At 37.6% G+C, this 15,279-nt stretch overlaps 1 protein-coding gene across 1 annotated transcript in view; it reads left to right on the top strand.

Annotated features, from left to right (window-relative positions):
• Positions 1–4,825: 4,825 nt before the first annotated feature.
• The window catches only part of Cpa3 (carboxypeptidase A3), a 25,402-nt gene continuing 14,948 nt past the window's right edge, over positions 4,826–15,279 (top strand). Inside the window, exons 1-3 of the mRNA XM_010625285.2 lie at positions 4,826–4,917; positions 5,013–5,088; positions 7,591–7,715. Of these exons, the coding sequence (XP_010623587.1) occupies positions 4,850–4,917; positions 5,013–5,088; positions 7,591–7,715 (269 nt within the window). The 5' untranslated portion in view covers positions 4,826–4,849. The remainder of the gene's footprint in view (positions 4,918–5,012; positions 5,089–7,590; positions 7,716–15,279) is intronic.

Genomic DNA, 15,279 nt, shown 5'->3' with positions numbered 1-15,279 from the left:
ACCAGTTGCACCAGTAAAAAAGGAAAAACATCGCCCCGTGACCCATATATCCCTCATGACTTCACATTTTCCAAAAGGATTATGCCAAGTTTAATTTTTATAACACAATATATATATAGTTTAAAATGTGGAGGCATTTCCTTAAAATCAGAAAACAAACATTTAATACATTATTTCCTGTGTGCATTCAAGGAAAATAGGGTTCCATATCGAACATAATATGCTAAAATAGTCATAACTGTGACCTATCGAGTTTGGAAGCTATCAAGCCAAAGAATGATTAATTGTGTTAATTGTCCACTAGATGGTAGCAGTGCGGCTGCTAGTATTTGTCAGTCACCTTCAAATAATTCAGTAATATGTCATTTAAGTAGAGATTTTTAAGTACAAAAACTTTTTTCACAAATTTTTAGCAGTATTGAGAATAATAAAATGGTACAATTTAGCCAAATTATCTTTCTCTTCTTGTATTTCAGTTATATCCAGTTATATTTATCTTAGGAATTGTAACTGACCCACAGTTACCTGAGTAGTTATCTTGCTGAAAGCGTATAATTTTATTCCTGCTCTACTGGATATTCCCTTCTGCATCTGCTGGTAACATGAACCCCTAACTAAGGGATGCTGTGGTTAAAAGCATCCATTTCCAAAATATGGAAATCATGTAGATAAACCATAATGAAGCCTCCACAGACCTAAATTGTGTGCTTAAACATAGAAATTAGGACAATATTATGGGATTAGCTAAAATTACTAAGATATTTTAAGGAGAAGACTAAAGAATAGAAAAGTAGTATACATAAGTGTTCTTATTTAGAATCCCACGTAGCAGAGATTTCCTGTACCTGAGGTATTTTTCCCCTGTAACTCCTCCTTACCAAAGGTTAATGGCAGATAGCTGGCTAGAAGTTCCTCATGTTCAAGCTTCATAAAGAGAAAAAGAAAGAGAAGAAGTTTGCCTTAGTCCTTCCTTCCCAACAAAAGAGTCTGGTGCTCTCCTGCCTTACTGATCGGAGAGTGCTGAACGTCCACACAAGCTGTGAGTGCGTCTTCTTTCTCCGCTGCCTGATCCCACTGTGAGAGCCCAGGACAGCCTCTGAGGCCTTCCTTCACCTCTCTCCTGAGGAGCAGTGTGTAACCAGGTAGCCAGCACAGAAGTGTCCACTTGAATCTACAAAACAGCAAGAGGGATTTCCCAGTTTCATTTATGAAATTCCTGTGCACTAGAAATGAAGTTCATATGCTTAGCTGCTTTTTTGCAAGCTGACTTATCTGAATCCGTCAAATACGCATTTCTATAAGAAAGAAAGAGCCGTAAGAAGATAACAAGTTAATAGAAAGGCCAAATGGCGTTGTGACAAGCCCCTTAGTCGTGTCATCATAGTAGGTAGTCACTTCCCTTCTACGTGGCCTGAATCACATATTCACACATTGTTCCGGAAATTCCGCCTTTGCTACAGCTAATGAAGACAAATTTCTCAGTAACGTTTACAGGATAGTTCTGTTTCTGTGTTAAGAATCCAACCTCTGCAACTAAAAGCAATGAATTTTTCTTTCGACAAACCTGTGATGAGCGTTATCTAGAGGTATTCCAGCAATTTATTGGGTTAGATTTGAAGATGGACAACTGTGTGAAAGGTCCTGTTAGGTTATAAGAAAATGTTTCACTTCCGTTTTCTAGGCCATTTCTCTATGTTGGAAAATATACAGAAATATAAGTAACCATTACTACAAAAATTCCAGGAGGGAAAAGCTCCAGAAAGATGGAAAATTATTGCCATGTGAAGCAGTCAACTTTAAATTGTTTTTTAAAGAGATTAGTCTAGCCTATGAAAAATCACAGTCTTACATAGCCCATCCTAAAATAATATGGTAAAAACTATTCATCCTGCTCCTCACTTATGCCAAGACCTTCTATAAATCGTGATGCAATAATAAAAGGCAAGAAATAGCCTGCCAAGAAATAGCATACATTCTGGGAAAGTGCTCCAGAACACTCTTTCTTATTATTATTAATTTTATTGGTACATTTTGGGTATACAGTATGCTGGCATTCACTATTGGAAATTTGTACCTTTACATAATCTATCTTAGTTTTTTTTTCCCCCATTCCCCTGCCCTCCCTTCAACCCCGCCACCCCTCTCTATTTACAAAAACTTTGTTTGCATTTTTTCCTTTTCTCATATCTTTCCTTTCTCTTTCCTTACCCCTATGCTTCCCACTTCCTCTTCCCCTCTTCCCCTTTGGCCTTTTCTTGTTTGGGAACCATGTGTTGAACTCTGGACTCTGCACTTGCAAGGCAGGTCGTGGACACACTGAGCTAAATCCTCAGCCCCTGGGCCTTTTCTTCCTGTTTCACATTATCTATTAGACATTTTGACCCTCAATTTACACTTTCAGTAACACTCTTGAAATCTACTATACTTTTCCTTAGAGGCTGAATGAATTGGAGGAACGTGTCACGTGTCTGTATGCCATTCAAAAACAGAACCATCAACATGCAGCAGATGCTATTAATCTAAAGGTGTGCATTCACTGTCATCAGAATCTCATCCAAAAGGATATCAGAATCCTCAAAACACCCATTTATATACCTAAATAAAACAGAGGTGCCTTTCTTATTTGACTTTTAAAACATCAGACACTGAAGTCTTCTCTGTACAACTTTAAAAACCAGTCACACAAGAAATGATTCCAGAGATTACAATGTTAAGATGAAAGGAGTAGGAAAGGTAGGAGAAAGAAGGGAAAAGAAAAAAATAGGAGAAAAGGAAAAAATGGAAACAAAGTCTTCGTAAATAGGGAAGGGAGGAGGGGTGAAGGGAGGGCAGGGTAAGGGGAAAAATGAGAACTAAGATCTGTCATGTAGAGGTACAAGATCCCAATGATGAATGTAACTGTACTGTATACCTAAAATGGACCAATAAATTCAATGAAAATTTAAAAAGACTAAAGGAGATTTCAATTTTTATTCTTCTAACATCCCTTATGTTGCAAAATTACATTCAGTGGAATTTTTAATTTTTGAATCTGAAAACAGACCTCAAAAACAGCACAAAACTTTATTGCTCGTCTTCATTAAACCGAACCGAGCGGCTTCTTCCTTCCCGGTCACAGACACTGCTCTAATCTACCCTGTCGTATATGCTGATTCTCCTCAGTCCTACAGCCTGGGAGTGCCCGGCTCTGTGCCTCTGCTTACATAACCTGAGAACTCTCGGGAGGGCAGACTCGTGTTTCCAGCCCCCACCGTACCCCTGTGCATGTTATCCTCGTCAGCCCTCAAAGTCACCTATTAGAGTCACGTTAGCATTCCCATTTTATAGATAAGACGTCCAAGGCCCAGAATGACAAAATGCTCAAAATGATGTCGGCACTCTGGGAGCCACTCAGGTGATATCTGCCTAAATCCTTATTTTTCAAGCTCATTCTTTTTCATTGTGCCCTGATTAAAGCACCTTTAATCGAAAATGATGGAGTAAGTATGAGGGGTTCTACTGCTGTGAAGCAAAGTCCAAAACGTGAAGGTGTTTGTGAATCTCTCCTCTTCCTTATCTTCAGGACTGAGGCAAACAGATACTTTTGGGGGATTGTGTAACACACCCTTCGAATAAAGAGGAATGAAGATTTTGTTGTTATACATGCAGCAGGGATATCTGCCCAGCAATATTAGTTGATCATTAAAAGTATAAAGATAACTCCAAGAAGCTTCATATATGACCATCAATACATTTGCCAAAGTGAGGAAATAGTTTTTAAAAAGAAATTTCAAGCCATCTGATTTTAAAAATTCACTTCACTCTATTAATTTATCTATGATTCTGGGCAACGGTATTATTCTCCCAAACAACCCATAATTAACTGAATTGTATTCAAAACTAAAGATGTCTCCACATACTTTTTACTTGGTAAACCAATGTCTATCATTAATTCAATTTTCAAAGACAATTTTTTGGCGCCCACAGCATCCAGATCCTAAAGACAATGTCCAGTATTTTCTTTTCCTCAAGTAGTCCTCAACCTGTTTTAGAAATACGGGTTGTCTCTGGCCATAGGAAGAAGACAAGAAGAGTTGAGACATAGAGCAAAATAAGAGACAACAGATAACAGAAAGCTCTCTTTGCGGAGACGGGAAGGGGATCTGGGGATGAGGGAACATGGAGGAAGATGAGGAGAGAGATAAGTAAAAAGGATTAAATTACAACATGTATATGTACCAATTCCCCACAATGAATATATTTACTGTGTATCATAAAAGTGTACCAATAAAAAATAAAATGAGAGCAAATCTATCTTAAAATCTAGATCATGAATACATCAACATTTTCTATAGTATCTACATTTTTAAGATATTCTAAATGTCTTGAAATTTCAATGCTTTTAATTTAACAAATTACAGTCAAGCTTCAAACACATTTTATGTTGTGGAGGACCACCCACGAAGCTTCTGTAACCAGTACTCAGATTCTTCTCAAGTTGCAAGTACAAATTTAAAACCAGTATCTTCCTTCATTCAACAAAAGTGTGGTGACCCTTTATTTTTGAACAAGCAGAACTAGGTCCCAGCTTTGTGAACATATAGGCTGCATTACTTTGGCAGTGTTTGTGGTAAAGTAATTTGCCTCTGTCCTTTTTCTATAAAATGGGCATTCTCTAGAATAAAAGTTAGAGTGGCATGGCCATTTGGTGTTAGTAGTCTCCCTTCTCTCCCTAAATGAGAAAGCACGGGGGGGTGGAACGGAGGGGGCAGTTCATGCTATGAAACCCCAAGAGGAAATCAGCTGCTCCTCCAGATAAAGGTTGAGACATAAAATTGGCAGAGGGTCTCACTTCAAGCAAAGAAGAATCATGAAGTTCATCCTGACCTTGAGTTTGATCACTGTGGCCCTTGGAATTGATCCTGTCCGCTTTGACAGGTAAATCTCAGTACCCTCTGTGCCAGTCTCTGGGTTGGAAGGGAATGAAGGAATATTTCTTTACAGCTCACATTTTTGTCATTTGCTTCTTGAAGGGACAAGGTGTTCCGTGTGAAGCCCCAGGATGAAAAACAAGCAAGCATCATAAAGGACTTGGCCAAAACCAATGAGGTAAAGCGTTTGGGAATATTTCATCTGTTCTTTCTGTTCTCTAAAAGCTGCTTCTTTTTTATTTTATTTTAACACCCACGGGGCAACCAAAGACTATCAAACATAAAGGGAAAAGGCCAGAGCTACTTGGATAATTCAGTCAGGGGCCAATACCTCATTTGGTTTTGGTTTTGTTTTCATAGGATACTATTTGTTTTTCCTCCACAAATCTATGCAAGAAACAGCTTTTTCTAAGTAAAACTAAAATGATGGGATGTTCTTCGTATCTTTACCAGGTTCTCTTTTCCCTCCTCACCCATTGCTGGCAACTCTCCCCACTCCTGCTCCGATCTCCTTTGGTGACACACTTTCTGTTACAGTACAGACTGATAATGTCACAGTCCTGGCTGATATCAAGGTGTGGCCCTCTCCAGGAACAGCTATACTTGAAAAGATTTTTGAAGTTAGATCAATCCTTTAAAATCCAACAGATTGGGCCGGGGATTTAGCTCAGCAGTTCAGTGGCCTGCCTTGCAAGCGCAAGGACCCGAGTTCAATCCCCGGTACCAAAAAAATAAGTAAGTAAATAAATAAAATCCAACAGTTCAAAATAACCACGCTATCATTTATGCAGCTGCTTCTGTACACAAAGCTCATTGTGCCAGCCACCTTCCTTACTTTATTTCAGATTTTCCAATAGATTTGCAGTCATAATTTAACCCATTTAAGACAGAGAAACTGAAGTTCAAAGATGTAAGTTAGAAGACCAAGATTATGTGTCAGATTTAAACACCCAAACAAATCTGGTAGTAATTCTAGTCTTACCCTATTATCACTACAGCAAAACAATTAAAATTTCTACTTATTCTAATTCCCAAATATTTCCCATATCTGCCTCTCCGTTCCACTGCCACTGTTCTGCCTGCCTAATGCTAGGATAATTTCAATAATGCCTTAATTAGCATCCGGGGTTCTAGTCTTGTCTGCATTGCAATCTGATTGCTTTCTCTAAATCTTGACAACTGCATTTTTCCATTTCAAGCTCTTTATTGAATTGCAGCCTCATATGGAAAAAGCATGTTTTTCAGAGCCAACTTCTGAGGTTCAACTCCCAGCTCTATACTGACTCTGTGACCTTAGGCAAATTACTGAACCTCACAAGATCTCGATTTCTTCTTCTGTAAAAAGTAGCGTTATCACACCTATTCTGTGAGGTTCTTGTATAGACTAAGTAGGCTTTGAAAAGTTCTCCAAAGCTGCCTGGCCATGATAATCACTGTGGTAGGTAGCATTTTCTGTATCTTCTATGGCTGTTGATATAGTATTCAAAGTTCTTTGTGATCTGTCAAACCGTAGTCCTCTTTATTCTCTGGCTCCTATACTCTCTCTTTAAGCTCCATGGACATCTGAACATCACCCATCTTACATCCTTTTTCTCAAAAAGAATGTGGTTCTCTTCTCACTTGGCTAAGTCTTACTTTTCAAGCTGAAACTCTGCCAACTTCTTCTGCAGGAGGATTTCTTTGTCCATTGACTCTCATGACACAAGTTGGCTTGTTCCTTGATTTTCTGGGACGCTCTGTTCCTTCCTCTGGTGTTGGTTAACATGTTGGAAATACGTATCTAGAGCTTCATGTCCCACACAAAACTTCTTCTTCTTTTCATAAGTTCCCTTATTAGTTTCCTCAATTCTGATATCCAAGTCTGTGTCTGGTGTTCAATAAAACTTTCACTTCATTTGGTTTCACAGTTGAGTAGGATTTTTCACAGCCACAAGAATTGGAATCTTTTCAAAGCTATTTTAACCTGAATGTTATCCTTTTAGACCCATTCACCAAATTTCTGACAGTCTCAGCTAGGGGAACATAGAGAATAGGAATCAGCACTTACTAAATCCCTGCAAGCCCCAGACCTTGTACTCATTTTGCAATCTCCACTACACTCTCCAGGGAGTCCTATCAGCCCGACTTTTTTAGGGGAGAGGACTGAAGCTCAGAGTTTTAGTAACTTGTCCAGAGATAGATTGCTTTAGAAAGTGGCAGGGCTGGGAGACTGTCTTCTCACTGTATACAAACCCTCCAGGAATTCCAGAATTTACAGGGACATCTGGTTTTGAAGCTGAATGGGGAGGGAGCAGATATTCTATATAAATGCCCAGGGGAACCAGTACTATGGCTAAATCAATTATGGAATAATCCTATTAAACTCCAAAACAGGAAAAGCAACGAGATTAACCAAAAGAGCCAGCCGTCCTTTCTACCTTGATAGATACAATGTCTTGAAATAGTAATCAGTACAAATGTTCTCTTCTCACTCCTTAATATTCAATAGTTCTTAAATGCATGTCCAAAAAAAGAAAAAGAAAAAGAAAAGTCTCATTATTTCCTTAAAAGAGGAGTGAAAGACTTAGTTACACTGAACCCCAAATTCCTACTGCGCTGTAGAGCACACGGTCAGGTCTTAGTATATATGTACTGGTGATCACACAAACAACCATGGCTAACAGTGAACTCATCTCTGCAGCTTGACTTCTGGTATCCAGATGCCACACACCATGTAGCTGCTAACATGACAGTGGATTTCCGAGTTAGTGAGAAGGAATACCAATCTGTCCAGTCTGCCTTGGATGAAAATAAAATGCACTACAAGTAAGTCCTTTTTGAAAATTCAGATGTTCAATATTTGGAATATTCGGATACTCAAACTTTAAAGAGCCTTGAAAATTTGAGGTACTATTGTAGCAGTGCTTTTAAGTTGGGCCCCGCTAAAATTAAATCTCTATCTGTAAGATAAAGTTCATACTTAACTTCCAAACAGTCTAGTGAAGCAAGTTTGTAGAGGTGATAAGATCACAGGCAGCTCATGTGCTATCTTACATTTGTTTGATCTGCAAGAATGACAGTTATCTGCATCTGCTATCTCCAGAAGCAGCCCCTCATGAGCGCAGATCCCACATGAGTAGACACAGACAGATTAGCCACACTGTTTCAGCACTGATAAGTGATCACCTCGGAGCTGATGAGCTAAGGGTGGTGAGCATGTTCTTGTATTTAAATTCTCCTGACATCTAAAAGGAAAGCAAAAAAATAGTTCTCCTGTATGATTCAGAGATACTATGATGTAAAAATATACAATAAATAAATCGGTCTTCATGAGGGAAATTTTTCCTCAGAGAAAACAAAAGCAAAGCAGTAGAACAAGGCTTAAATCAAAAAAGAGAAAAATCTCAAAGAGACAAGGGTGTAGAAAGGAATCATTTTGGCCCTACAAAGAAATAAGAGAAAACTAGAGTTTATTGAACACCAACCATGGGCCATATATAGTCTGGTCCTTGCAACCGTGAATGAAAACAGAACATAGCAGTGAATATCAAAAATAAATGCAAAGTTTAGAAAATAGGACGTGTCTTTATAGTGTCAAGCATTCAGCAGTTTGATCTACTGAAAGGCCCAGTTGTAGCTTCCCTGGGCCTTCTCATACCAAGGTTTCCCTTTATTGAGGCTTTTACTGTCAAAACAAAGCTAAGCACTAGATCTTTCCTTTTTTAATTCACTATTGCATGCCTTCTTCACCTAACTCAGTGCTTTAATCCATTTAGGCCAAAGAGTGAAATTTTTCAATTTTTGAATGAAATTCATATATATGAGCTAGAAAAAATTCAAGGAAGAAGAATGTGAAGAGTGTACATTTCATGGATTTCCAAGCATTGAAGTGTTCATGCAAAAGTTCTTTGGGCGGGGGGGTTTAGCTCAGTGGTTCTGCTGCCTGCCTCACAAGTACAAGGACCTGAGTTCGATCCCCTGTACCAAAAAAAAAGAAGGAGAAGAAGTCCTTCTTCTAGCCAAGAAAGCATTCCATTGATGTCTGTAATCATATTACAGAGTAGGAGTGACTGCTACTCCTGACTTCATTGTATTTATGATATGCAATACCACAAATAAATATAAAGGCTATGAAATTAAGAAAAGACATACATAAGACAAGTAAACAAAGCATTTGGTTAATCTTTTAAAATGTAGCAGACTGGTATTTGTGACAATTATTGATCACTGTCTTAGTTTTTGATATTTTAAAGGGGCTGTGATACAAATGTAGACATTAACAGATTGAGTAAACGTAACTCAAAATTAATCTATACCAGCATAAACCATTTTCCTTTAATATTATCGACCTCTATGTTTTTGCAATGTGCACCACTAAAATTAGAACTACACATTTCATAAATATGCCTCCAAGATCACAGAAACTTACAGTGATTCTAGAATATGTTTACAATAATTCGGACACCATCTTGATTCTTTCATGTGAAAGAGATCGCCCTTCCTTCCACCCATACAGTTTAGTTTGAACGGCAGCATAAAAAATTAGGTATTGTGTTCTCCTTTCATCTTTGTAATGTGGACAAAAGACCAGTTGCTTGGCATGACAGTGGGTAGTGAAGGAGTTACTGCAAGATCCATAGGCACCTGGTGCCAGGCATTATCCATTTTATCAAATGGCTCAAATGTACCCCTTTTCCTTTTCATTCCTCTAAGCCCCGATGGCCTGAAATGTTTCTAAACCAACTAGAGGTTTAACTAGATCCTCACGTATTTTCACTTTATCTTGGGCCAAGATATCTTCTTGCTAGCTACATCAAGAAGCAAAGTGTCAAACTACCTCTAAAAATTAGTTTTATCTAATTAAGACATGATTTCTAGAAATTGTCCCAAATTAGCCACAGTTGTGGGAAAGCCACATAATTAGTTACCGTCCTCAAAAATATAAATATGTGAAGTGATCTGTGCAGACAAGAACTATTTAAAAATCTTGTCTCCAAGCACTAATTATATAGATAATTTTATTTGCATATTAATTATATGTGTTACTTGGTGTCAGTCAGTAACAGAAGAGGGTTCTAAGAACAGAAACATCTGGTTGAGACCAAGCACCGGGCTGAATAAAACCATATTAAGATGCTGGTTTGACACAATGATTTACTTAGACACCCTTCATTAGACAATGCATATAAACCACTGTTTAGTTTAAAGCATCTGTGTGTGATTCTTTTTTAATTTTCAGAAAATTAAATTGCTAAGCCATATTTGATTTCAAAGTAGCATATCCCTTCTTCCTTCTTACTTACACTTTTACAAAAACACAAAAAGCCAAGTCCAAGAAACAAATAATACACACAGACTGGTGAACAAATATTGAAAGGAAACCACACCATTGGACTAAGCCTTGGGGGCAGATACCATATTTTGAGTTAGCAGTTTAAACCCCTAGTGATTTTTACTAAATATTGCTACCTTTAGATAGTCCTTAATATGGCCTTTTATTTGGTCAAAAATTAAAATTAGAAAATGGTTACTAGTGAAAGGTAACTCAAAAAACAAATATTAATATAATAATAAAACTCAAATGGTATAATTAGGTAAAATCTTGTTAAGATTTATGTAAGATTATAGCGGGGAATACGAAATAGATACGTACCAGTCTTCCACAGTGATAATCAACACTCAGATCAATGTCTGATTACCTAGTAATGTTCAGCCAAACACAAATTCATATTCCAAGTACATACACAGTCTTATCAAATAAGTGTCTCAATCAAATAATCATTCTAATGACTGATCTAATGTTTCATCCATTCATTTTTCCCTTCTCCTCCACATTTCTACATATTATTTACCCAAAAGTATAACACGTATATGAGCCTTGCTGCAAGTGTTAAAGAGCATTGGTCATAGTGGGAAACAGGAGTATGGTAGGTAAGGAAATGGATTCTGAAGCAAGGCTGTCTATGCCTAATACCATTAAAACCATAGGTATTTCACACTGAAAATTTATTTAATTTCTCACTACCTCATTTACCTCATCTGTAAAATGGTGATAATAATGGTGACTCCATGGGAGGACTTCGTGGAGACTGGGACCATCAAATTCCTCAGTGACTGGTTCATTGACCTATTAATTCGGGTAGAGGAAATGCCACTTAGACACATGCTTATCTGAGTGCACACATATACAAACACACACACACATAAACAGTGTAACAGAATAACTGTCGGCTCACACCAGATGCTCCTTTCCCTTCATAATGAATGAATTAGTGCCTTAAACTTTATTATTTAACACATGGTAACATACAGTTCGGAAACTGTATAAATGCAATTTGATGCACAGTAACCCAAATAGAGAATTACCAAGTTGAATTTTGTGGAAACCTAAAACCCCACTTTATAAACGGCTCCGGGTATAATGTAGGTACAAATAAAGTCCAATCCAGTAAAAGGCACCCTAACAATGACTCTGCCTCTCTGAAAACACCCTTCCTCACTGCATACACACACACACACATGCACACACACGCACACACACGCTCACACACACACACACACACACACACACTCACACTACAGCCCATGGCACTGTTCTCCAGGCCTTTGCTCTCTAAAAATACCCTTGCAACTGTTGCAATCGGATTCGTCTTGCTTCTTCCCTGAACCTCTTACCTGCCGCCTACTTTTGATGACAAGCTTTCAGGGGGGGCTAGAAAATTAGGTAAATCTTGCTTAAGCCTCTGAAGACTGGGGGAGCACAGATCCCAGAGCAGTTCCTAGGGATTCCATCCTTGTAGTGAAGACATTCTTGTCTAACGGTTCCAGCTAGGGTACTGGAGTCAGACACTATGAGGCTCAAAATCCCAACTCCTGTATTTTAACAATTGAGACAATTTAGAGAACATGCTTAACCTTCATGAAAATGGGGGTGTTGATGGTTCTCTATTACCACTGTTGACAGGATAGTAGTGACATGATAAAACGTAGATACAGAGCTTAGCAGAATGCCTCGTACAAAAGAAAGTCTCATTTAACATCAGCCATTTGTATTATTAAGTCCCCTGTGATAATTATCTCTTCATCCACATTTAGGGAAGTTTTTCACAAAGTAAGCAAATCTTGGAACACTAAAATGATATTTCGGAGAAAGTAATTTGGTTTCGTCTGCTTGAACCTAGCTGCTGGTTAGTAAAAGGGCTCATGAAGATAACATCTGGCCCTAGTCCTTAATTTCCCGCCTTAGGCTTAATTCCTATTCCCTATCGGCAACAATCTGGCATCCTTCTGATGTCCTCTGTAGCTGCATTTGTGGAAAAGCTTGTATTTTAGCTCACATGATTTTCTTTCTGCTACTGCTTTCACAAGACCTAAATCGATGTGTGTAAGTCTAAAACTATTCTTAGATACAAGCTTCCTATGACTACTTAATGTTGCCATACATCATGAATCAGTCTCTGGGATCACAAAATTTCTCTTTTGCCTGATTCCTCTACTTTCTATTAATGCAGCTGAGGCAAAAGCTGTGTTCTCTATTTATCTGTGTTCTGCCTTACAGCCATTAATTATATCTGTAGTGACCGCCCAAAGTATAACTTTCAACTTCCTCAGGCTTCCTCTGAGTTTTACTGCAGCATACCCCACGTGACCCCAAATTGCTGTCACACGTTGACTTTCTCAGAAATCGCAGATTTGTAGGTCAAAAGTAAAGCACACAGTGAGTTCCATGTAAGGTGCATAATAATGTGCTTGTCAGTGCTGCTAGTGGGAATCAATATTCATGAGCAGCACTTGGTCCCCTGTGTTAAATAAACTCTAATTAGGAGTGCGCCACATTTGTGTTCCGCAGCAGAACTCAGATCAGTCAGTCAATCTGCAAGAAGAAGCCGAGCAGAAAAGAGCGCTGCAGTGTTACAGTTTATTCGGATAAGAAATTGAAAATTTCTGACTCAAACAAGGGCACGCCATGGAACTGGGGTTTACGATGTGTTCGTGCCATGAAGTGGCTGTGGAGTTTGTAAGGCAGCTTCAGTATTCTGAAATTCCCTGGGTGTCTAAGGCACGCCAAGCTCCTCTTAAATTCCTCTTCATTTCATCCTCATCACAGTCCTCCGAGGGGTATTGGGTCTTTTTGTAAAACTTGGAAAAGTGAAGCTCAGAGAATACTGAAGCTGCCCACATTACTTAGTAAGAGGCAAAACTGGGGTTGAAATTTAAGAACATTTGAGTACCAGTTACTGCTTCCTACTTAGGTAAATAAAATGACTGGAATAAATATTTAAAAGTAGCACCGTCCTGCACTCAGGAGTCACTGCTATCAAAAGAGAAACCTATGTGCCTTTCACAGCCAAAAGTAAGGTAATATCTTTATTTATTGGAGTCAGGAGGGGATTAGATAATTCAAATAAGGAAATTGTCTGAGTAAACAACTTCAAACACTCTTTTCTTAAAATGTTTGCATTGAAATATGTCCACCATAGGCCACAGTGCTGTGCCCTAAAAATAAAGTACAAGTTTACATGGCAAATGACCAAATATGATTTTCTTACTGTATTATAAGAGAATGACATTCTCAAGGACTACGGAAGCTAAAAAAGGTATGTCGGTCTACGTGGACCACCGTCAAGAAACCACTTATCCCTGGGCTTGCTTACCCTTCTGTCTAGGTAATTTCATCCTCACTTTATTCTTCTATCATCTCACACCCACTGATACCAGTGTCCTCACTTTCAGCAAGTCGTTTCCCCAACATCTAATGTACTTCTTCTAGGTTAAACAAGCTTTGTAGAACTCTATGCACAAGAAGAATAGTTCTTTGTGAGGCTGTTTATAAATAGCCTATGTCTGCAGCACAATATTCAGCCAATTAAGGAACCTAGTAAGAGACTTCAATACACCCTTGCCTTAGTGGACAGTGATAATCACATCACATAAATAGAAGTTGTTGTATTAATCTCAAGAAGGGTACAATATCATACATAATTATGAAAAACAAGATTGCCTATCAAAAGTAGAAAAAAAGATTGGCTCTTTCACTATTATTATATTTTATCACTCAGAGAGTTTAACCAATGCAATAAAGCAAGGAAAAATCGGAGGAAAATAGAAATTTGCAGAACAAAAAAGTTATTTGCACAAGGAAATAAATAACAATTGGAGAACATAATAAGAAAAGTAATAACTGTATATGAAACCCTGAAGACAAAATTAAGATGTCTTAAAACTAAAAGGATACATTTTTAAGATAATAAAGTGACAAGTAGATAAATATAACCAAAGTAATTTGTTTTTAAAAATATAAATAACAACCAATTCAAAATTTGGGGGAACCACTCTCAAGGTTAATTAAAAATATATTTGAATAAGCAATTTATGTATACAAAATGTTCCTGAAGAATCAAAAAGAAGCAACTACATTATGGTCCAATAGTAACAATAAAATTCATCTCAAACTTATCATCATTTAATACAATTCCTATCAGAAGCCCAGTTTTTCTGATGAGCCTAATAATTTCCAAAATTTTCTGACAAAACAAAAAATTTTAAAACAACAATAAGGAGACTATTCAATATTAAATTTTACTGCATTTAAATATGGATTGTTCTTACATGAGAGTTGCAAAACATATTAATAGATCTGAATAGAAACTTTCAAAACAGACAAAATACAAAAAAGAAGTGTCTGTATGATGAAGATGGTGTTTTTGAAATACAAATCCTAAGGTTAAGTATCTTGGATTCAAATTCCCAACTCCACGACATACAAACTGTGTTTCTGTAAACTTTCTGAAGCAATAATTTCCTCATCTATCAAATGGTGATAATACTGGCAAGATTAAGATTAAAAAATGTGAATAAAGCAGTAGCTGGCTCATATCAAAGTAAAGCAGTCCAAGAAGATGTAGAGAGGCAGTTGGATTTGCTCATGTGGAATTCAGGGGAGAAGCCCGAGCTGGAGACTCAAGGACAGCTGAACATCAGCAGCCAATCTTTAGAGCTGTGGGACTGGGAGATGTGGTGAGATGGGATGATTCAGAAAGAAATGAAAACTGGCAGATGGCATAGGCAGAATCCTTCTTTATTAAAACACACACACACACACAACACACACTTTTAGTAGTACTTGTTTGCAATATACAATGATTACATTCATTTTAGGTAATTGGTACATGTATATAACACATTTTATTTCTTTTTCATCTTCCCTCTACACCCTTATTTTTCCAGGGTCAGATTCATTTATTTACCTTATAAAACCTTATAAAGTAAATAATCATGTACACAGAATGAAAATCAGACTAATGGTCAAAGGACACAAAAAACCTGTAAGATAATTGTGCTGAATCAAGATACACTTTTCTTTTTTTTTTTTTTTTTTTTTTTTTTTTTC

This window comes from Fukomys damarensis, unplaced genomic scaffold (assembly GCF_012274545.1).
Source record: "Fukomys damarensis isolate Sample0158 unplaced genomic scaffold, DMR_v1.0_HiC HiC_scaffold_37, whole genome shotgun sequence".
Taxonomy (NCBI): domain Eukaryota; kingdom Metazoa; phylum Chordata; class Mammalia; order Rodentia; family Bathyergidae; genus Fukomys; species Fukomys damarensis.
This window is presented reverse-complemented; position numbering and strand designations above follow the sequence as displayed.